Source organism: Kogia breviceps, chromosome 6 (genome assembly GCF_026419965.1).
Source record: "Kogia breviceps isolate mKogBre1 chromosome 6, mKogBre1 haplotype 1, whole genome shotgun sequence".
In the NCBI taxonomy this organism is placed as follows: Eukaryota; Metazoa; Chordata; class Mammalia; order Artiodactyla; family Physeteridae; genus Kogia; species Kogia breviceps.
In genome coordinates this window covers 83,979,485-84,003,846 of record NC_081315.1, presented here as the reverse complement: position 1 = coordinate 84,003,846, position 24,362 = coordinate 83,979,485, and the positions used below count along the sequence as shown (strand labels likewise).

The window sequence follows — 24,362 nt, the reverse complement described above, 5'->3', positions numbered from 1 at the left end:
AACAAGAGAAGCCACGGCAATGAGAAGCCCATGCACCACAACAAAGAGTAGCCCCCTGCTTGCCACAACTAGAGAAAGCCCACGCACAGCAATGAAGACCCAACACAGCCAAAAATAAAAACAAATAAAAATTTTTAAAAAATGTGTAAGAGTAAATTTTATGTTTGTATATTTTACCAAAATTTCAAAAAATAAAAAAGCCTGGGATGAGGGGTTGCAACGAGAACCTGTATAGAAATCCTTGGCACTCAATTTTATAAAATGACAGAAATCTGGGACTTCCCTGGCAGTTCAGCGGTTAAGAATCCATCTGCCAATGCAGGGGACATGGGTTGGAGCCCTGGTCTGGGAAGATCCCACATGCCACAGAGTAACTAAGCCCATGTGTCACAACTACTGAGCCTGCACTCTAGAGCCCAGAAGCCACAACTACTGAAGCCTGCATGCCTAGAGCCTGTGCTCCACAATAAGAGAAGCCACCGCAATGAGACAACCGTGCACTGCAATGAAGAGTAGCCCCGCTCGCTGCAAGTAAAGAAAGCCCACGTGCAGGAACGAAGAACCAATGCAGCCAAAAATAAATAAATAAATAAATTTATTTTAAAAATAAAATAGGGCTTCCCTGGTGGCGCAGTGGTTGAGAATCTGCCTGCCAATGCAGGGGACACGGGTTTCAGCCCTGGTCTGGGAAGATCCCACATGCCGTGGAGCAACGAGGCCCATGACCCACAACTGCTGAGCCTGCGCGTATGGAGCCTGTGCTCTGCAACAAGAGAGGCTGAGATAGTGAGAGGCCCGCGCACCGTGATGAGGAGTGGCCCCCGCTCGCCACAACTAGAAAAAGCCCTCGCACAGAAACGAAGACCCAACACAGCCAAAAGTAAATAAATAAATAAATAAATAAATAAATAAATAAATTTTTTAAAGAAACACCTTTTAAATAAATAAATAAAATGACAGAAATCTAAAAGTCTAATTATCCAGTATGAAGAATAAGGCTTTGTGTTTTTAAAAAATAATTCTATTTAGCAGTAAGTATGCTCAGTCTACATACTAGTCTACACATATTTGAAGCTCTAATTGTTGTAGTAGCTAAGTGCTTTCCTGTACTTTTCATTTGGGAAATATAAGAATGTAGCTTCCTTAATCAAGACTACAAAACTGTGGAATACTGGGACTTCCCTGGTGGTCCAGTGGTAAAGAATCCACCTTTCAATGCAGGGTACGTGGGTTTGATCCCTGGTTGGGGAACTAAGATCCCACATGCCGCAGGGCAACTAAGCCCACGAGCCACAACTACTGAGCTCGTGCACCTCAACAAGAGAGCCCACATGCCGCAAACTACAGAGCCCACATGCTATGGAGCCTGCAAGCCACAACTTGAGAAGAGAAAACCCGCACCACAACTAGAGAAAAGAAAATCTGTACACCACAACTAGAGAGAAGCCTGGAGCTGCAACGAAGAGCCTGTGCACTGCAAGGAAAGATCCCACATGCCTCAACGAAGACCTGACATAGCCAAAAAATAAAAATAAAAAAAATATATATTAAAAAATGTAAAAACTTATTAAAACAAACGAACAAAAAAGAAACAAAACTGTGGAATACTAAGTTACCAAATGCTACTTAAACTATTTTTTTCTTTAACCTCCTTCTTAATGTTAACTTGATAAAATGTTATGCTAATAGGTTAGAGATGTATAAGAACTCATACTACTGTTAACACAACAAAATCATTTTTTAAAATTAATTAATTATACAAGACTTTATTTTTATTTTTTGGCTGCGCCGTGTAGCATGCATGATCTTAGTACCCCAACCAGGGGTCCAACATACACCCCCTGCAATGGATGCGCAGAGTCTTAACCACTGGACTGCCAGGGAATTCCCCATCAAAATCACTTTAAAAAGAATAAAATGTAGTTGCATGAAATTCTGAGCACAGAATCCTGCAGCCTGTGGAACAAAAACCACATTAACAGAAAGATAGACAAGATGAAAAGGCAGAGGGCTATGTACCAGATGAAGGAACAAGATAAAACCCCAGAAAAACAACTAAATGAAGTGGAGATAGGCAACCTTCCAGAAAAGCAATCCAGAATAATGATAGTGAAGATCATCCAGGACCTCAGAAAAAGAATGGAGGCAAAGATTGAGAAGATGCAAGAAATGTTTAACAAAGACCTAGAAGAATTAAAGAACAAACAAACAGAGATGAACAATACAATAACTGAAATAAAAACTACACTAGAAGGAATCAATAGCAGAGTAACTGAGGCAGAAGAACGGATAAGTGACCTGGAAGACAGAATGGTGGAATTCACTGCTGCGGAACAGAATAAAGAAAAAAGAATGAAAAGAAATGAAGACAGCCTAAGAGACCTCTGGGACAACATTAAACGCAACAATATTCACATTATAGGGGTCCCAGAAGGAGAAGAGAGAGAGAAAGGACCAGAGAAAATATTTGAAAAGATTATAGTCGAAAACTTCCCTAACATGGGAAAGGAAATAGCCACCTAGTCCAGGAAGCGCAGCAAGTTGCATACAGAATAAACACAAGGAGAAACACGCTGAGACACACAGTAATCAAACTGGCAAAAAATAAGACAAAGAAAAATTATTGAAAGCAGCAAGGGAAAAATGACAAATAACATACAAGGGTACTTCCATAAGGTTAACAGCTGATTTCTCAGCAGAAACTCTACAAGCCAGAAGGGAGTGGCATGATATACTTAAAGTGATGAAAGGGAAGAACCTACAACCAAGATTACTCTACCCGGCAAGGATCTCATTCAGATTCGATGGAGAAATCAAAAGCTTTACAGACAAGCAAAAGCTAAGAGAATTCAGTACCACCAAACCAGCTCTACAACAAATGCTAAAGGAACTTCTCTAAGTGGGAAACACAAGAGAAGAAAAGGACCTACGAAAACAAACCCAAAACAATTAAGAAAATGGTCATAGGAACATACATATCGATAATTACCTTAAACGTGAATGGATTAAATGCTCCAACCAAAAGACACAGGCTTTCTGAATGGATACAAAAACAAGACCAATATATATGCTGTTTACAAGAGACCCACTTCAGACCTAGGGACACATACAGACTGAAAGTGAGGGGATGGAAAAAGATTTTCCATGCAAATGGAAATCAAAAGAAAGCTGGAGTAGCAATACTCATATCAGATAAAATGTACTTTAAAATAAAGAATGTTAGAAGAGACAAGGAAGGACACTACATAATGATCAAGGGATCCAAGAAGAAGATATAACAATTATAAATATATATGCACCCAACATAGGAGCACCTCAACACATAAGGCAACTGCTAACAGCTATAAAAGAGGAAATCGACAGTAACACAATAATAGTGGGGGACTTTAACACCTCACTTACACCAATGGACAGATCATCCAAAATGAAAATAATAAGGAAACAGAAGCTTTAAGTGACTCAATAGTCCAGATAGATTTAATTGATATTTATAGGACATTCCATCCAAAAACATCAGGTTACACTTTCTTCTCAAGTGCACATGGAACATTCTCCAGGATAGATCACATCTTAGGTCACAAATCAAGCCTCAGTAAATTTAAGAAAACTGAAATCATATCAAGCATCTTTTCTCACCACAACGCTATGAGATTAGAAATGAATTACAGGGAAAAAAAACATTAAAAAACCCACAAACACATGGAGGCTAAAGAATATGTTACTAAATAACCAAGAGATCACTGAAGAAATCAAAGAGGAAATCAAAAAATACTTAGAGACAAATGACAATGAAAACACAACGATCCAAAACCTATGGGATGCAGCAAAAGCAGTTCTAAGAGGGAAGTTTATAGCTATACAAGCCTACCTCAAGAAACAAGAAAAATCTCAAATAAATAATCTAACCTTACACCTAAAGGAACTAGAGGAAGAAGAACAAACAAAACCCAAAGTTAGCAGAAGGAAAGAAATCATAAAGATCAGAGTAGAAATATATGAAATAGAAACAAAGAAAACAGTAGCAAAGATCAATAAAACTAAAACCTGGTTCTTTGAGAAGATAAACAAAACTGCTAAACCTTTAGCCAGACTCATCAAGAAAAAGAGGGTGAGGACTCAAATCAATAAAATTAGAAATGACAAAGGAGAAGTTACAACAGACAGCAGAAATACAAAGCATCCTAAGAGACTGCTACAAGCAACTCTATGCCAATAAAATGACAACCTGGAAGAAATGGACAAATTCTTAGAAAGGTATTATCTTCCAAGACTGAACCAGGAAGAAATAGAAAATATGAACACACCAATCACAAGTAATGAAATTGAAATTGTGATTAAAAATCTTCCAACACACAAAAGTCCAGGACCAGATGGCTTCACAGGTGAATTCTATCAAACATTTACAGAAGAGCCAACACCCATCCTTCTCAAACGCTTCCAAAAAATTGAGGAGGAAGGAACACTCCCAAACTCATTCTATGAGGCCACCATCACCCTGATACCAAAACCAGACAAAGATAGTACAAAAAAAGAAAATTACAGAACAATATCCCTGATGAATATAGATGCAAAAATCCTCAACAAAATACTAGCAAACAGAATCCAACAACACAATAAAAGCATCACACACCATGATCAAGTGGGATTTATCCCAGGGATGCAAGGATTCTTCAATATACGCAAATCAATCAATGTGATACACCATATTAACAAACTGAAGAAGAAAAACCATATGATCATCTCAATAGATGCAGAAAAAGCTTTGGACAAAATTCAACACCCATTTATGATAAAAACTCTCCAGAAAGTGGGCACAGAGGGAACCTACCTCAACATAATAAAGGCCATATACCACAAACCCACAGCAAACATCATTCTCAGTGGTGAAAAACTGAAAGCATTTCCCCTAAGATCAGGAACGAGACAAGAATGTCCACTCTCACCACTATTATTCAACATAGTTTTGGAAGTCCTAGCCACGGCAATCAGAGAAGAAAAAGAAATAAAAGGAATACAAATGGGAAAAGAAGAAGTAAAACTGTTACTGTTTGCAGATGACATGATACTATACATAGAGGATCCTAAAGATGCCACCAGAAAACTACTAGAGCTAATCAATGAATCTGGCAAAGTTGCAGGATACAAAATTAATGCACAGAAATCTCTTGCATTCCTATACACTAATGATGAAAAATCAGAAAGAGAAATTAAGGAAACACTCCCATTTACCACTGCAACAAAAAGAATAAAATACCTAGGAATAAACCTACCTAGGGAGACCAAAGACCTATATGCAGAAAACTATAAGACACTGATGAAAGAAATTAAAGATGATACCAATAGATGGACAGATATACCATGTTCTTGGATTGGAAGAATTAATATTGTGAAAATGACTATACTACCCAAACCAATCTACAGATTCAATGCAATCCCTATCAAATTACCAATGGCATTTTTTACGGAACTAGAACAAAAAAATCTTAAAATTTGTATGGAGACACAAAAGACCCCGGATAGCCCAAGCAGTCTTGAGGGAAAAAAACAGAGTGGGAGGAATCAGACTCCCTGACTTCAGACTATACTACAAAGCTACAGTAATCAAGAAAATATGGTACTAGCACAAAATCAGAAACATAGATCAATGGAACAAGATAGAAAGCCCAGAGAAAAACCCACGCACCTATGGTCAACTAATCTATGACAAAGGAGGCTAGGATATACAATGGAGAAAAGAAAGTTTCTTCAATAAGTGGTGCTGGGAAAACTGGACAGCTACATGTAAAAGAATGAAATTAGAACACTCCCTAACACCATACACAAAAATAAACTGAAAATGGATTAAAGACCTAAATGTAAGACTGGACACTATAAAACTCTTAGAGGAAAACAAAGGAAGAACGCTCTTTGACATAAATCACAGCAAGATCTTTTTTGATCCACCTCCTAGAGTAATGGAAATAAAAATAAAAATAAACAAATGGGACCTAATGAAACTTCAAAGCTTTTGCACAGCAAAGGAAACCATAAACAAGATGAAAAGACAATGCTCAGAATGGGAGAAAATATTTGCAAACGAATCAATGGACAAAGGATTAATCTCCAAAATATATAAACAGCTCATGCAGCTCAATTAAAGAAACAAACAACCCAATCTAAAAATGGGCAGAAGGGCTTCCCTGGTGGCGCAGTGGTTGAGAATCCGCCTGCCGATGCAGGGGACACAGGTTCGTGCCCCGGTCCGGGAAGATCCCACATGCCGCGGAGCGGCTGGGCCCGTGAGCCATGGCTGCTGAGCCTGTGCGTCCGGAGCCTGTGCTCCACAACGGGAGAGGCCACAGCAGTGAGAGGCCCATGTACCGCAAAAAAAAAAAAATAAATAAAAAAATAAAAATAAAAATAAAAATGGGCAGAAGAGCTAAACAGACATTTCTCCAAAGAAGACCTACAGATGGCCAAGAACATGAAAAGCTGCTCAGCATCACTAATTATTAGAGAAATGCAAATCAAAACTACAATGAGGTATCACCTCACACCAGTTAGAATGGGCATCATCAAAAAACTTACAAACAACAAATGCTGGAGAGGGTGTGGAGAAAAGGGAACTCTCTTGCACTCTTGGTGGGAATGTAAATTGATACAGCCACTATGGAGAACAGTATGGAGGTTCCTTGAAAAACTAAAAATAGGATTAACATATGATCCAGCAATATCACTACTGGGCATATACCCTAGGACAACCATAATTCAAAAAGACGCACGCACCCCCATGTTCATTGCATCACTATTTACAATAGCCAGGTCATGGAAGCAACCTAAATGCCCATCGACAGACAAATGGATAAAGACGATGTGTGGTACACATATACAATGTATATATGTGGTACATATATACAATGGAATATTACTCAGCCATAAGAAGGAATGAAATTGGGTCATTTGTTGAGACGTGGATGGATCTAGAGACTGTCATACAGAGTGAAGTAAGTCAGAAAGAGAAAAACAAATATCATATATTAACGCATGTATGTGGAACCTAGAAAAATGGTACAGATGAACCGGTTTGCAGGGCAGAAGTTGAGACACAGATGTAGAGAACAAACGTATGGACACCAAGGGGGGAAAGCCGCTGGGGGGTGGGGATGGTGGTGTGATGAATTGGGTGATTGGGATTGACATGTATACACTGATGTGTATATAATTGATGACTAATAAGAAGCTGCTGTATTGACCTAATAGAGTATGGCCTTGAGGATATGGGGAGGGGGAAGGGTAAGCTGTGATGAAGTGAGAGAGTGGCATGGACATATATACACTACCAAACGTAGGGTGGATAGCTAGTGGGAAGCAGCTGCATGGCACAGGGAGATCAGCTCGGTGCTTTGTGACCACCTAGAGGGGTGGGATAGGGAGGGTGGGAGGGAGACGCAAGAGGGAAGACATATGGGGACATATGTATATGTATAACTGATTCACTTTGTTATACAGCAGAAACTAACACACCATTGTAAAGCAATTATACTCCAATAAAGATGTTAAAAAAAAAGAACCTGCTGTATAAAAAAATAAATTTAAAAATTAAAAAAAATTCTGAGCACAGTGCTTTTGCTGAGATATTTATATGATAACTATGTCTCCTGCTGCTTTCAATTAGGATTTTCATTATGTTTCTGTAGGGTCTCCTGAGAGTGTCTACGTCATGGTGCTTGCTAACTTCAGAAGGTATGGGGGAATTCTTTTTCATATGCTCCCCTAAGCCTCTAGGGAAAGGGATAAAGCTGGATTGTTCACCCTGGAAAGGAGTCACTCCCTAGGATCATACAGCTGAAATGTCCAGCTATAAAGAGGTAGAAGTCGGTGTGAATCGCCACTACAGGGAACACCAATAAAGGGAAAGATATTTATCTATTGTTCTTAGGGCAATACCTCAGTTGGCCCTTCAGAGTTTCACCTTAGTGGGGAAAGCTATAACTTTGAGCTCCTCTAAGTAATCGTGATGTAGAGGCTGTAGAGCAGGAAAGATCAATAGGCAATTTTTCTCAATAATAACAACATCCCGGACAGTAAGAAATTATGGTTTTACCTTGGTGTATCAGACAGGATCCTGGCTGGAAGCCGGTGGATATTGAGAAGAGTTTGTTAAGAGACTGTTTACAAAAGTTAAAGGAAGCTGGCAAAGGCTAACAACAGCAGGGAGCTCTTGGCACCTCCAGGCTTGAAAGGATAGGGGAGCATGATTACTGGAATCTTGAAAGAGCTATAGCAGTAGCTATAGCTGCAGTTGAAGGAAAGAGCTATCAGAATGGCGGGCTTTGGTAGGGAAAGGTAGCATTGTTAACCCTTGGCTTCATCTCCTGCCAGAGCCTTCCATTGGCCATGCTCAACTGGAATCCAGATGGTAAGAAAGCTTTCTACATGTAACAACTACTTGGTAGCCCATACTTCCAGCATCTAGGCACACAGAGTAGAAAACACTGGAGAGTGGATTTGGAGGAGCAAACAAAGAATATCTGGCCAATTTGATGAGGCTTATATGATTTTTGAAAATCTGTATTCTAAATGAAAGATAAATGATTGATATAAGTGGGACTTCCCTGGTGGTCCAGTGGTTAAGACTCCATGCTCTCAATGCAGGGGGTCCGGGTTTGGTCCCTGGTCAGGGAACTAGATCCCGCATGTGGCAACGAGGAACCAGAGTGCCGCCACTAAGACCTAGCGCAACCAAATAAATAAATATTTTTTAAAAATAATTGACATAATTGAGGGGCTGAGTAGGTAGAAGCTAGTTGTGGATTTTAATTAGCAGGAAGTCCCATGTTGACTAGTTCATGGCCTGTGAGACAACCAGAGGAAGAGGATTTTGAAGAGTATCTTCTGGAGTATTGGGAGTTTTGCATTGGGGCTCCAGTGATTCTAGGCTCTAAAAGAGAGGACTGTGGTTTAGAGGACAGAAAGGAATTCATGAACTCAGCAAAAACAAATGGGATGATCAGCAGAGGGCAGTCTACCAGAAAGGTGGCTGGTGTATTGACTGTGGAGTGTGAAGGTCCTATAGCCATGTCCCAGTTGTAGCTGCATATTCCTTGGACAGAGTGGAATTATGAGGTCCTTTCCTAAAAAATCTCCCACCTAACGAACCTCTGTGCCTGACAGGAACAATAAGTAATTTAAGGCAAGGAAGCATATTCTGTGCTACTGAAACAAGCTTTCTACTCCATGCTGCAGATATTCTGAAAGCCACAATGGTGGGGTTTCTGATCTATTCTCTATATTTGGGATAATACAGTGTGCATTACAATCAATACGCAGTTCGACTACGGATCTAAATGCTGCTTTCTACTCTTGCTGCTAGAGCTCCTCACCCCAGCTGGGGTGGGTAACAAGGAGAGGAGCTAACAAGATGGGAAGTGTAAGGACTCAGTGAAAGAGGAGAAAAAATGCAAAATGACCTTAGAGTTATGACTGAGTGTTTCAAAAAGAGAGTTAAATGACAGACTTGGATAGAATAGGCACTGGTAAGAGATGGAGGAAAAAAGTCTCAAAAAGCTGGCAAAACACAAGGTCAGCAAAGAGCTGTAGGAAAAAATAATATTGCTCTGCATTTAGAACAGGAAATTTGAATCTGTAGAGCAGTAATAGTAACTAGCAGGAGCTACAAAAAGGAAGACTCGCACAGTTCCAATGTAGGCGAGTATTATCAGGGGTCAGCAAAGCACAATTATCCCTTGTGACGTTTCTTTTTATGTGCTTCAACACATCAAAACACATTGTTCTGTTAGAGACATCAGAAGAGTTACCAGATGAACTTTCCTCCATCCATCTAAAGCCAATTTCACAACGTTCACATAAATAATGTTTACATATATTATATACTCTGAAATTGGGAAACTTTTTAGATCTAAATCTCATGCTTAAGCAGCACAGTATACTCAGATGTTCTCCTTTACACTCTTCAAAAATATTGAGGATTCCAAAAAGCATTTGTTTACGTGGGTTAAACAACATTGTGTTAGAAATTAAAACTGAGAAGTTATTGAAACATTTATTAATAACTATAATTAACTATAATAAAATCCATACATGCTTATATAAATACTATAACTTCAGTGAAAAATAACTATATTTCCCAAACAAAATCTCTTTAATGCCTGGCTTAATAGAACACAGCTGGATTTTCATGTATGTCTTTGCATTCAATATGTTGCACATGTTGTTTTGGTTGAAGTACATGAAGAAAATCCAGCCTCACGCAGATACGTAGCTGGAAAGGGAAAGAATATTTTAATAACTTTTTTCATATAACTAAATCTAGACAAATGGTAGTTTCTCAAAGGTTAGGTGCAATATGGAATCTGAAATGTTATGAATGAACTTTTTGTATCCTGTTACATGAAAATCCATTGGTCTGTCTTGATTCTTGAATGGATGTTTTACCCATGCATGATTTTGTGACATCATGCATTGGTCATTTGGAAACTATTGCCTCACTAATTTATGCAGATCTTCCAAATGTTGACATATTTCATTGCATAATTTCTAGCAATCACATTTATTAATATCACCCAATTTAATCAGAAAGGTCTTTAAGCATATTGGGAAGCTGTCAAGTCACAGTGGCAGATATGTTTTCTAAAACTAATTTTCTAATGCCTTAGGAGTTAGGAAAAGAAAATATTAGAACCTATTTGCCTTTGTATCATTTAAAAAATATCTGTGGTTTATAATGTATATACATTATATGTGTAGAACTTCCTGTATATAATTTGTTAAAAAATAAGATGCATATTAAAAAGTTTTCTTATGGGTTAAAAAAAAACTCTCATTTTCAGTTGAAAGCTTGAATTTTATCATTTCAACAAATTCTGCCAGTTGTTTTCCTTGACATGATAGGCTTACCTTGTTCATTTTTGATAAAACGCCTGCCAAATACCCAACTCTTAATAAACATAGTTTGTCTCAATCATTATTTTAAGTAAAAATGGTGTTCCATGAAAAAAGTGGCTAAGTTCAGCTTGCAATGCAACCATTTGCACATGTGCTTTACCATGAACTTTGGTATGCAGAAGTCCTTTTTGTACCTTTCCCATGTATCATACAGAATATTAAGACATGTACTGTAAAGTTGAAGTTTAATAAAATTAATAATTTCTGGGGCATCCCTGGTGGTGCCGTGGTTAAGAATCCGCCTGCCAATGCAGGGGACACGGGTTCAAGCCCTGGACTGGGAAGATCCCACATGCCGCAGAGCAAATACGCCGGTGAGCCAAGACTACTGAGCCTGCATTCTAGAGCCTGAGCCTATGCGCCACAACTAATGAAGGCCGCATGCCTAGAGCCCGTGCTCCGAGAAGCCACTGCAATGAGAAGCCCACGCACCGCACTGAAGGGTAGCCCCTGCTCGCCACAACTAGAGAAAGCCCGCGTGCAGCAATGAAGACCAAACGCAGCCAAAAATAAATAAAAATAAAATAAATAAATTTTTAAAAATTCTATTGCTTCACTGAAGACATTCTAAAGTGAAACTAGCATTTTCAAATAGTGAGTGTATGGCATTAGTAAAATTATTACTAGTACAGTAATTTTTTGCATACTATTGCTTCTACATCATCAGTGCATATGTCAACACAGTAAAAAGGCAAATAATATCTTAGTTTTATTATGATAATAGTTTGGGCATTGCACATTGACTCCTGAAGACATCTCAGGGGCCCCCCAGGTGCCTTCAGACTATACTTTGAGATGAGTTTTTCCTTATCCTTGCTAAGGATAAGTAAAATCCTTTTACGATTCGAGGGTTTTTTTGATCTTGTTCACTAGTATGCCTCCAGGGCTTAGATTATGCCTGGCACATAGTAGGCATTCAATAATTATTTGTTTAATTAATTATGTAAGGAAGTAAGCAGTCAGAACTAGATCATGATAGTGAAGAGCTTATAATCTGCATTACTGGAAACTCATTTTTAAAAAATTATTTTGAACAGGTAAAATTTACAATAGGATACATGATTAAAAGTCTCCCGCTTTGCCTTCCCCAAGGAACTTAAGTTGCTTTCTCAGAGATAACCACTGCTGTCAGTTTCTTTTCTTTTTTTTTTTTTTTTGCGGTAGGCGGGCCTCTCACTGCTGTGGCCTCTCGCGTTGCGGAGCGCAGGTTCCCGACGCGCAGGCTCAGCGGCCATGGCTCACGGGCCCAGCCGCTCCGCAGCATGTGGGATCCTCCAGGACCGGGGCACGAACCCGTGTCCCCTGCATCGGCAGGCGGACTCTCAACCACTGCACCACCAGGGAAGCCTCAGTTTCTTTTTTTTTTCTTTTCAATGTTCTGTACATTTTTATATATTTATTTTCATTGGAGTACAGTTGTTTCACAATGATGCTGTCAGTTTCTGATGTATTTTTCCAGTGATATTTTATGGATTCACAAGCATATACACAAGCATATTCCTTTCTTCCATCACATACTTTGTGGTATACTACACACAATCTGGACTGAATAGTGATTTTTTTAAAATAAAATTTTTCTTTTGGAATAATTTTGTATTTACAGAAAAGTTTTAGAGAATCTTGTATACTCTACTCACTTCTACTACTGTTAGCATCTTACATAATCATAGTACCATGTCAAAACTAGGAAATTAACATTGCTACAGTACTATTAACTAAATTACAGAATTTATTCAGATTTCACTAATTATGTCCTTTTGGTTGTAGGGTCCAATCCAGGATACCACATTGCTTTTAGCATAATGCTCTTTTTCCCTTAGAATGTATTTTGAGGATCGTCTCAGGTCAGTTTATATGCAGTTGCCTCATTCTCTGGAAGGACTGTAAAAATGGACTGAAAGTGGAATTTCAGGACCAATGATTATGTGCATTTAAAAATTACCAAACCTCTCTTTCCCAAAGAAATTAGCATACCATTCTAATTAGTCTCCCTGTGATTTGAGTGTTGTAAATTTCTTTGAAGTTCCAAGATTAATATTGGGGACTGAATGAAGGTGATAAATGTAAAGTGTTCAAAAAATTTTTGCACACTTCGAAATAACTATTTTTAATGTACTGGCACAAATTCACATAGCATTGCATGATTTATACATTATACCAATAATTTATTGAGCCATGACCCACATGTATAGTCGGTTCCTGTTAGGACCACTAGGGGGCTCTGCTGGAAGGGTTTTACAGCTACGTTAGTCCATTTAGGGGAATGTTTCGAGATGATGTTTTAGTTTTCTAAACTCTTAAAACTTGAAAGAGATCATCTCATCCAGCTTCCTTATTTTGCAGAAGAGGAAATCAAGTTTGGCCGAGAGAGCTGGTATGGAGGAGAGCTGGACTTTAAAATTCCCTCTTGGTTCCCGCGGCAGGAGTTCAATAAGTTCTTTTTCGCCATGTGCCTCCACTGAATGATTCACCCCCAGTGGTTTTCTTTTTTACTGCCACAATTTTAGTAATTTTTGCTAAGACGGTGTATTTATGATATTCTTCTAATAGGACACTTTACTGATTGGTTAGGTGAAAGAAATGCAAGAAATATAAACTTCTAAATAAACGTTATTACTTATTACAAAATGTTTTCTATTCAAAGCATCCCTCAGCATCGAAACCATGTTAGTTACTATAAGCCCTAGCAACCACTTTCAAATTTACTTTCCACTTAAAACATTTTACTCTTATCTTTACTCATTTATTCATTCAATATTTATTGACTGCCTACTAGCTCCAGACACTGTTGTTGAGCCTAGGCTTACAGAAGCTGCCCTCCGTCCCCAAGAAGCATCTATTTCTCCATTGTTCACTTTATAAACTATTTTTACAGGCCTTAGTTCAGTGCTCCTCCTAGTGTGGTCCCTGAACCAGCAGCAGGAGCAGAAGCACCTGGGAACTTGTTAAAAATGCAAATTATCAGGCCTACACTACACTCCAGCAATCTTTTTGTTGTTGTTGTTTTTAAACAAGCTATCCAGGGATTCTGATGTACATTCAGGTTTAAAAACTATGGTTTTAGTTCCACGGCTTGGCATCAATTATCTAAGGAGGTCAAAGATCAACATCCGGCTTCAGAACTCTCAGGCATCTCCGTGGAGTAGTGGTCTCAGATACAACTGAGACCCAACAATGACCATACTTAATTTAATGATTTGTTGTACCTGGGAAGATCCTGGGATGATCGTAGTAACAGTATTATAATGGCTTCAAAACAAAAACGAACCGCAGTGGATTTTCCTTACCAACATAAAATGGGCTGGACTGAGTTCCGGGACAGTGTTTTCAGACACTAGACACAGCCGGCTACATTAATCCCGTAGGTTCTGGGTCTGGCTGAGTCAGGGCGGCGCTCTGAGCCGAGTGGGACCGCGTGAACCGGTCAGGTTGGATTCGAACTTTCGGTTAGAGGCTAAATTCTGGAAGCCTCGATCATATCACATTGGTTCGTACAGAGGAGGAGGCGCCGGAGAGCACCGCGGAGGCCCGGGTAGCGCCGGCCTGCGCAGAAGCCGCACCCTCCTCGCCCAAAACGCCGGCAGGGCGGAGCCACGCGGCCGCAGCTCGGGCGGAGACGCGAGGCGCGGCGCAGCGCGGCGCGGGTTCGCGACTGAGGCGTAAGGGGCTACGACGGCAGCGGCTGCGCCGCCCGGCCGGGTCAGCGTCATGCGCATGCGCGGACCCGGCGCCATTTTGGTGGCCGGGCGCGGAGGTGATTCCACACTCAGGAGAGCGCGGCGGCAGGGGTGGCATTGGCAGCGTTCGTGTGCTCGGGTGTGAATCGCAGAGGGAGGAGGCAGTGGAGGAAGAGGTGGCGGCGGTGGCGGTGGTCGTAGCGGTGGCGGAGGAGGCGGGTACGAATCAGCTGCGGGCGGAGACATGGCCAACATCGCGGTGCAGCGAATCAAGCGGGAGTTCAAGGAGGTGCTGAAGAGCGAGGAGGTCAGAAATGAACTCCCGGACGTCCCCCACCTCAGCCCAGGGCGGGAGGGCCCTTCCAGTGGCGACCCCAATATCTCTGGTAACCCCCGGGTGGGCTTCTTTGCTGCCACCCTTCTGCTTGTGGGGAAGCAGCAGTCTCCTTCTCCTTCCGCCGTTTTCCCCTCCCTTCGCAGGGCCCTGGGATGGACGGTCTCGCGGGCGGGTGGTTTGGGGAGGAATACGGTTTGGGGGGGCTGATGGAGGAGGGGCGCTTATCGGCGGGGTGTGAGCTCTAGAGAGAGCCCCAAGGCGGTGGCAACAGCTGGAAGTGTGGCTGTAGGGTGGTGAGGGAGCAGGCCGAGCCTGAGAAAACCCGGGAAGTGGGTTGGGGGAAGGGGAAAGGTGGTAACTGGATCCGGAGAGCCGCGCTGCCCAAAGGCCCACTCTTTTTAAGGGTATTCTGGGTTATAACAGGTCTGGCCGCCACGGTCCTTTCCTTAGGGAAGGAGCGATGCGAGTCCTTAGGTATTGATGAAAGAAGGACGTTCAGAGTTACTCCCTCTCAGTTCAGCATTGGGAGAGAAGAGAAGGCATAATGGGGTACTGTCTTCTTTGAGTAGGGGGGGGGAGAATAAGGGAGTTTTCACCTGAGATAGGAAATTAATTCCATATTAGACCGTTATCTCATTTCTACTTAACCCGACATCTAGGCCTCTTTTCGATTGACATCTAAAGCTTTTTGACTGGGAAAAGGCAAGTTGTTTGGTGTATTAAAGACATTTAAATATTTTTAGCTAGGATTAGGAAAAAATAATGGAGTGTACGAGAAGCTTATTTCAAAATAGTGTCTACAAGTTACAGAATGTCCCAAGACAGTGCCTCTGTGACAGTGTTGTGTTGTGCCATGAAACTTCATTATGATGTCCCTCATAGTTAACTTGATTCTTACTTTTGAAGAACATCCCTATTAAAAAACATGAGGTTTCAGCAGATTAATATTGTTATGTCTCCTTATTAAATAAGTAGGTTTATCCCAACATATTTATATCTGAAATGTATTTATATATTATAATATATCTGATAAAAATTTTTTTTGTCTTAACCAGCTCTTGAGTCCTTTGGAAATTTTAGATACTCTAGTATTAGCCGCACTTATTAATGTAAGGTATTTAAAGTGTTTTAGTAATTTGACTCAAAATTATGAAACGTATCAGTACAGTTTTTTTTATTTTCATACCCAAATCAAGAAGAATGCTAGGTTGTTTTGAAAGATTAAAAACACTGACTGGTTATTTTCAAGATGTCACGTATCATTATTGGATGTGTTATTGCTATTTGTATTTTACTCTTACATTGGTACTTTAATGATCTGAATGATTTGTGAAATTCAGCATTCTAAGTATGTGATGAGTTATTAACATAAGTCTGATAGCAGTTGAACTTTGAGTCTAAAGTGATTATGTATTTTTCCAGTTAGACATGGAGAAAATTCTTTAAGATTATTTAAAAATGTCAAATCCTAGCAGATTTATTGAATGTAATAGTATGTAAGTAATGATTGGTTTTACAGAGCATGTGTATGTACTCTGACCTCTGTATTTGTTCAAGTGCCAAAACTTTGAATGGAAGGATGACTTTGTATTTTTGTGGTACAGTGCAGAAAAAGAGTCGTAAATGCCTGTACTGATATACAGTGAAACAGTGATTCTAAGTTTTTCTCTAATAAGAAAATATATTCCAGGACAGTTGACATATATCTTCCTAATGAAAGTTTGCAGCTAATATTGTTGCCAGTAGCCTAAAACATTTCTTCTGTAATACAGTTGTACAAGCCTGAAACTTAATGTAAGACTTTAATGCATTATTTTCTATTAATTAAAAGTGGTAAGTTACTGCTCTCATAATTCATATAGTCTCTGCATTATGTGAGGTGACTTTTCACCATGATATTCTTAGTACTTAAATTGATGCTTACAAGAAATCTTGTATTGCTGTAGTAATGCATATTGTTAAAATAATACAGCTCTATATTAAGTAAGTGATGATGAAGGCTTGCTTCAAGTGACATAGTGTTTCAGAGGAAGAAAACAAAATACAAACAGGCAAATTATTTTTTTAAGAACAGTACCTTTATAAATCTGGAATGAAACTTCTTCCAGAAAGTAAGTTAAAAGAACATTTAGGAAAGGGTCAGATATTGGAATATATAACCAGTAAATAGCTTTATTTTCACCAGTATTTTATTTAATTGATATTTTACTAGGTCCAGTTCTATAAGTGGATTATGTTGATTGTTTTCAACTCATTGAAGAACTTGTAGTACAGTCCACGTGTTGCCTTTTTATGTATGTAAATGCAGTATTTGAGTGGCTGGTCAAGTAATCAAGTATTTCCTCATGTAAATCTCCATTTTACCAAAGTTTATTTCATATGCTTGTGTATACTAAGACTCCTGATTGATTTTAAGGATTTTTTTTTTTCCCCTTTTAAGTGCCTTAGTAAAGATAGCTGACATTTGCTGAATTCTGGCCATAAGAAGTTGTAAGTGGCCACTGTTGGAGTGTGTTGTTAATTAAAATACAGCCTCCAAGATAAGTTAAATGTGAAAAGCACAGTGCAGAATAGTGGGAGGAGGCCATCATTTGTGTCAGAAGTGGGAGAATAGGTGTATTTGTCTGTATCGGTGAAAGGATTAATGAGAAATTGGTAGCATTGATTGCTTCTCTGTCGGAGAATTGGGTGTCTGGGGCAACAGACATCAAAAAATCCCTTTTGAATTTTGAGTCATGCTAATATGTTATTTACTCAAAATAAATAAACCATGTAGGCCTTTTTTTCTGAGACTGTGTTTGGAAGTCTGTCCTTTATGTGTCAGGTTTATTTAAGTCTGAGTGTGAATATTTTATTTATTTATTTATTTTTTTTGCGATACGCGCGCGGGCCTCTCACTGTTGTGGCCTCTCCCAGTTGTGGCCTCTACCATTGTGCAGCGCAGGCTCAGCGGCCATGGCTCGCGGGCCCAGCCGCTCTGCGGCATGTGGCATCCTCCCAGACCGGGGCACGAACCTGTGTCCCCTGCATCGGCAGGCGGACTCTCAACCACTGCGCCACCAGGGAAGCCCCTGAGTGTGAATTTTAAGTAATGTTTCAAAGTTGCTAGGCATGGAAAATTGATTTAAAGTACATTTTATAGTTATTTTTTGAGTTGAATTACATAAGTGAGTTGTTACTTACGAGGATAGAATAAAACTATAATCTGTATTCATAGGTTGTATTATTATTTACTATCAATTATTATTGGTATTAACAATTAACCACCCTTTGTAGAGGAGCTCTCAGTTCCGTTTGTTTATATACATTATTGCTAATTCTCAAGAACAGGTCTTTGAATTAGATTTCTTAATTCTTAGATGAGAAAATTGAGATTCAGAGAAGTTAAATTATTTGTCCGCAAATGTATAGCTTTGAGATGTAGATCTAAGTCTGCTTGTGTATATATCGTACCATGCTGCCATGACTTGCCAAAGGTAGGCATACTTTTAATTATTTAAAAATAATTGAACCTGGTTTGTATTACTGATTAAAGGATTTAAACACAACCTAATTTAATTGTTAGTTTAAACATTAAAATAAGTGTTACCTGTAATTAAAGGTTTACTTGCATTTCAATATGGAAAATATTTTAAAGTTTGATGTTCAGTGAAGTAAAATGCCCTTAAATCAGTGCACATACTCTTGCTTGTTCTTGTGTTGTATGGTACCTGTAGTTTTTTTCATATTGTAGCTGCACTTTGCTAACTAGGATTTTCTAGGATTCTCATAGGGAATATTTAAATCTATGGCATTAACAAATTGGTTTCACGAAAACTACTATTGTATACATTTTCCTTAAGTATTTAAGTGGATTTTTGTATCTTTTATTTTACATTTTATATATTTGATTATTCTGTGTAGAACTAGTTGCAAATCTTTAGAAGAAAGTCTCTTGATTTCTGTAGACCATGCAACCTTGTTACTATGTGGGGCATATGGGGCAGATAATGAATTCTTTGTTGTGGGTGGTTCTCCTGTGCATTGTAGGATGTTTAACACTATCCCTGACTAATAGCACTAGATGCCAATAGCACAGGCAATCCTCCCTCCACCTCCCTACCCTCTCCCTGCCAATCATATCAACTAAAAATGTCTCCACACTTTGCCACATGCTGAGAACCACTGCTGTAGACAAAACTCTTTAGAAGAACATTTAAGACTGTTACCTAGGTAGGATGTGTAGTATAATTTCTATAAAAGATGAATGAATGGAAGTAAAGGTACAAAAAATTATATAGCATGGCTGCTTCTAGGTTTGAATGTTCTGTTTTTGTTTTAAGACTTTGCCCCTTATCAATTAATTATCATCATTTTCTTTTAAACTTTTTCCTTTTTTTTTTTTTGCGGTACGCGGGCCTCTCACTGTTGTGGCCTCTCCCATTGCGGAGCACAGGCTCCGGACGCGCAGGCTCAGCGGCCATGGCTCACGGGCCCAGCCGCTCCGCGGCATGTGGGATCTTCCCGGACCGGGGCTTGAACCCGTGTCCCCTGCATCGGCAGGCGGATTCTCAACCACTGCGCCACCAGGGAAGCCCCTAAACTTTTTCCTTTTTTTTATTTTTTATTTTTTGTGGTACGTGGGCCTCTCACTGTTGTGGCCTCTCCCGTTGCGGAGCACAGGCTCCGGACGCGCAGGCTCAGCGGCCATGGCTCACGGGCCCAGACGCTCCGCGGCATGTGGGATCTTCCCGGACCGGGGCACGAACCCGTGTCCCCTGCATCGGCAGGCGGACTCCCAACCACTGCGCCACCAGGGAAGCCCAACTTTTTCCTTTTTAAGAAAAAGGTGAAATTTCCCGCTATAAACTAATGTTACCAGAATTTGAACAATTTTTTACTAGTAGAAAAATGGTGTGTTTTTACAGCTATGTAAATTATAGTTCAGTGTAACTTATTTAGATAGTGTGCCTTAAGAGGTTCTAGGTGTAGGTTGAGCAAGAAAAGTGTTATAGATTGAGTTTAAAAAAAAAAAAACAACTTAAAAGCCTGTCCAAGTAATATTCTTTGGGGTGCATTTCTCTTCTCTCTCTTTTTTTTTTTTAAGTTATTATAAAGGCTTTGATCTCTGTCCATCAGGCACAGAGTTAGATGCATTTGGGATCCCTTTGCAGGTCACCCCTTTGTACAGAATATATATTCTTATTTCTCAGTAAATATGCTATCAGCAGTTATTGAGCATAGACAACAGCCCTAAAAGACTTACCTGGTTGGAGGTAGATAAAAATGTTAGATACAAAGAATCAATGCTATGGGAGTTCTGAGGGTATGTATATGTACGGAGGTTCTTGAGGTAGGTTCGAAAGGAAGGTTAAGACTGACTTCGAATTTCAGGAGACAGTCATAAAGGAATTACAGGAATACTGTAGTTTACAGGTAAATGATCTCTTCTGTAGATGCCTGAACTGGAACTAGGGAGCAGGGTTATGGACAAAATTAGGGAAGAAACACATTTTTATATATATGTGTGTATATATAAATATATATATATTTATATATTTAACATCTTTATTGGAGTATAGTTGCTTTACAGTGGTGTGTTAGTTTCTGCTTTATAACAGAGTGAATCAGCTATACATATACATATATCCCCATATCTCCTCCCTCTTGCGTCTCCCTCCCACCCTCCCTATCCCACCCCTCTAGGTGGTCACAAAGCACCACATTTATATATTTATAACAAAAAGGTTGCACAGCTCTTATATACACAAACATAGTTGTGGAGTTAGAACACATAAGTTTTCTTTGGAGAAAAAACCCACCTTTTTCATATCAAGATAATAAATGGTAATATACAAAGTACATACAATAAAGTGTGACCAGCACCCAAAACAAACAGAATATTAATATTACCAGCACCATCAGAATCCCCACACCCCTCCCCTTTCCGGTCATTTTCCTGGTTTTTAATAGCACAGACTAGCTTTGAGTATGTTTGAGTAAAAGGATAGACATAAGAGCATATACTAAATGATTTCATTTTAAAGGTTTTCAAAAGATGACTTTCAAAATCTTTGTTCAAAACATGCATTAACAGTGTCTTAGAAAATGTGTTGAATGTTAAAGTTGAAAGAGACCTTAGATCTAGGCCAAAAACTTCATCTATAAGATCAGGAAACTGAGGCCTAGAGAGATTGATTGTTACTCAGTGACTCAAATCTGGTTAATGGTGAACTTCACCCAAGCTTTTGGCATACCAGTTTACTCCAACCATTATATATGGTTGTTTTATGGGACTATACTTTTCATAAACAATACCATAAAAGCTGAATGCTAATAAAACTAAGTACAACAGTGGGTGATAGTTTAATATTGAGTATTGTATTTAAATATATTTTGCTTTTCTCTCTTGGTGTGAGAAAAGTTTTCCAGGAGGCAGAGATACTTACTTCCCGAGCATAATGTAGTGAGTTTAGCTTAGTGATTAAGTGTGGGCTTTGGAATTAGATTTGCGTTCAGTCCTGGCTTTTCTGCTTAATACATACAGCACTGACTGATTCAGCTTTCTTATCTGTAAATAGGGAGATCAAGAGAGGCTTTACAGTGCTTAGAGCAATGCTTGGAACATTCAGTAAATGGATAGCTGCTAAGATGTCAAAATTAACTGTACTTTCATACTCTGCTTATTGTTGTCCTTGGACCATAAAGGTTTCCTTCAATGGTTTAGTGATAGCTCTATGGGAATTTGCCTTCAGAAAAGGCTTAATAACATGATGAGGGACTTTAGTACTTCTGATATTGTTTCTTTGTGTGCAAATAACCTATGGGGGCTGGTGGCCAAGGGGAATACAAAAGAATATATGTGGGCTTTGTTCTGAAGATGTTGGTTAGTCTTTCTTTAGGAGACAGTTATAAATTGGAGAGACGTTTGTGTTAAAATGACCTTTCTGAGTGAAAAAGAAGTAAATTATTTGGGAACCTTTCATATAATATGGAGTAATGGGATTATTTTGGACTTCTTGACATGGCTCTGGTCTTCTTTAACTGGACCATGGAATCCATATGCTAATCCTCTGGTGTGTAATCTTGAATTCTTTTGTAAAATCCCTATTTTAAAGTTGGGTCTTGGAAACTAGAAAGTCGTGGTCACATCCATCTGACATCCGTCGTATGTTCTGTTATGTAATTCTGAAAAGGTGAGACAAGTTCATTTCATTCAAAACCCTTGTCCTTTCCCTCCCTTTAGTTCTTTGCTTTTACTGCAAATTTAACATTTATTTATTTATTTTGTCTGCTCCGGGTCTTAGTTGTGACACGTCATCTTTAGTTGCGGCATGTGGACTACTTAGTTGTGGCATGCATGCGGGATCTAGTTCCCTGGCCAGGGATTGAACCCACGCCCCCTGCACTGGGAGCATGGAGTCTTACCCACGGGACCACCAGGGAAGTGCCTTTACTGCAAATTTAAAACAGTAACTACCTGTATTTGAATGTCTACTATCCGATATTTTATATATATGACAGCCTTATGAGATGGGTGTTATTCTTGTTTTATGGATTAGAAAGTTGCAGCTCTGAAGAAATTAACTTTCCTCAGTGTCAAGTAACTTGGTGGAACAGGGGTTTAAAACCAGGTCTCTGACTGTATGGTGGAAAGAATAGAGTATAATCATATGTGCCGCTTGCTTCCTATCCATTATCTTTAAAGATGTTTTTAAAAATTATATTTTAAACTTAGAAGTTAAAAAATAATATATGAACACCTTTATATCCATGGTCCAGATTTAATAGATCTTAACACATACTGGGTTTAGCCCCTCCTCTGCCTCCGCAAGAAATAAAACAAAGCATACAGACAAAGCTCATTCTGTTCTCTTTCCTTCTTGTAAGTAACCACTATGCTGGGGTTGAGTATACACCCCCATTCATATTTTTGTTTTTACTATTGGTAAACACAGTATCTTTGAGTGTAAAATCACTTTTTAGTATTTTAAACTTAAAAAATTTTTTTTCATAGATGGTTATAATATTCTATATCTCCTGCAACTTTTCTTCTCAACGTTTTTTTTTTTTTGAGATTTATCTGTGACAATGCATATTGCTCTAGTATACAGTTGACCCTTGAACAACATGGGTTTGAACTGCACGAATCTATTTATATGCGGATTTTTTTCCATAGTAAATACTGCAGTACTACACAGTCCACTGTTGATTGAATGTGAAGATGTGGAAGAACTGGGTATATGGAGGGCCAACTGTAAGTTATACTTCGATTTTTGTCTGAGCAGGGGGTCGGTATCCCTAACCCCCCTCATTGTTCAAGGGTCTACTATGTAGAGGATTTCGTGTCACATTTTTTTTTTTTTTAAACATCTTTATTGGAGTATAACTGTTTTACAATGGTGTGTTAGTTTCTGCTTTACAACAAAGTGAATCAGTTATACATATGTTCCCCGTGTCACAGTTTTAAAAATTCATTGTCTTATTGATGGCGTGTAGTTCCAACTTTTAGAGATTATAAAAAAGGATGCATTGAACATTATTATAGTTGTTTTCTTGGGCACATAAGGGTTTTTTTTTTTTTTTTTTTTTGTGGTACGCGGGCGTCTCACTGTTGTGGCTTCTCCCGTTGCGGAGCACGGGCTCCGGACGCGCAGGCTCAGCGGCCATGGTTCACAGGCCCAGCCGCTCCGCGGCATGTGGGATCTTCCTGGACTGGGGCACGAACCTGTGTCCCCTGCGTTGGCAGGCAGATTCTCAACCACTGCGCCACCAGGGAAGCCCCACATAAGGGTTTTATAGGAAGTAGACTTTCAGGATTGGAGTGTATTTGCATCTTCTGCATGACTCGATATTGCATCGTTGTTCTCCCAAAGATTGTATCAATTTACACTTGCTCTAGAAGTAAATAAGAATTCTAGGGACCTGACATTTGGAAGGTTTAGATTTTTGTCAGTCTGATGGATATGAAATGGTAGCTTATTTTAATTTTCATTTCCCTTGTCAGTAGAGATATTAAGCATGTTTTTGTGTTTATTGGCCATAAGGCTTTCTTTTGTAAAATTAGTGTTTGCATTCCTTACTCATTTTTAGGAATTTGTGTGTTTTGTATTTTTCTTATTGATTTGTAAGAATTTTTTTTTAATCTGTTGCTGCAGTACCCCAAATTTAGTGGCTTAAAACAGCATTTATTCTCTCTCAAGAATTCTTTATCTGTATAATTTTGTCCACTTCTGTTATGTGGCTTAATTTCTAACTGTCTTATCTTTTTTATGCTCTTTTTAAAAAAATTGTGGTAAATAACATCATAAAATTTTTCATTGTATTTTAAAAATATATTTATTTATTTATTTTGCTGCACTGGGGTCTTAGTTGTGGCACGTGGCGTCTTCGTTGCCCCTTGCAGGATCTTTTAGTTGTGGCAT

General features: G+C 39.1%; 1 protein-coding gene across 2 annotated transcripts in view; it reads left to right on the top strand.

Moving 5' to 3' along the window:
- Positions 1-14,592: 14,592 nt before the first annotated feature.
- The window catches only part of UBE2K (ubiquitin conjugating enzyme E2 K), a 77,255-nt gene continuing 67,485 nt past the window's right edge, over positions 14,593-24,362 (top strand). The window contains exon 1 of one of the 2 annotated variants that reach the window (XM_059067101.2): positions 14,593-14,928. In XM_059067101.2, coding sequence (XP_058923084.1) covers positions 14,866-14,928 — 63 coding nt within the window. In that variant the 5' untranslated portion in view covers positions 14,593-14,865. Of the gene's footprint in view, positions 15,008-24,362 lie in introns of both variants that reach the window. The other variant, XM_067036274.1, reaches the window with a different exon arrangement.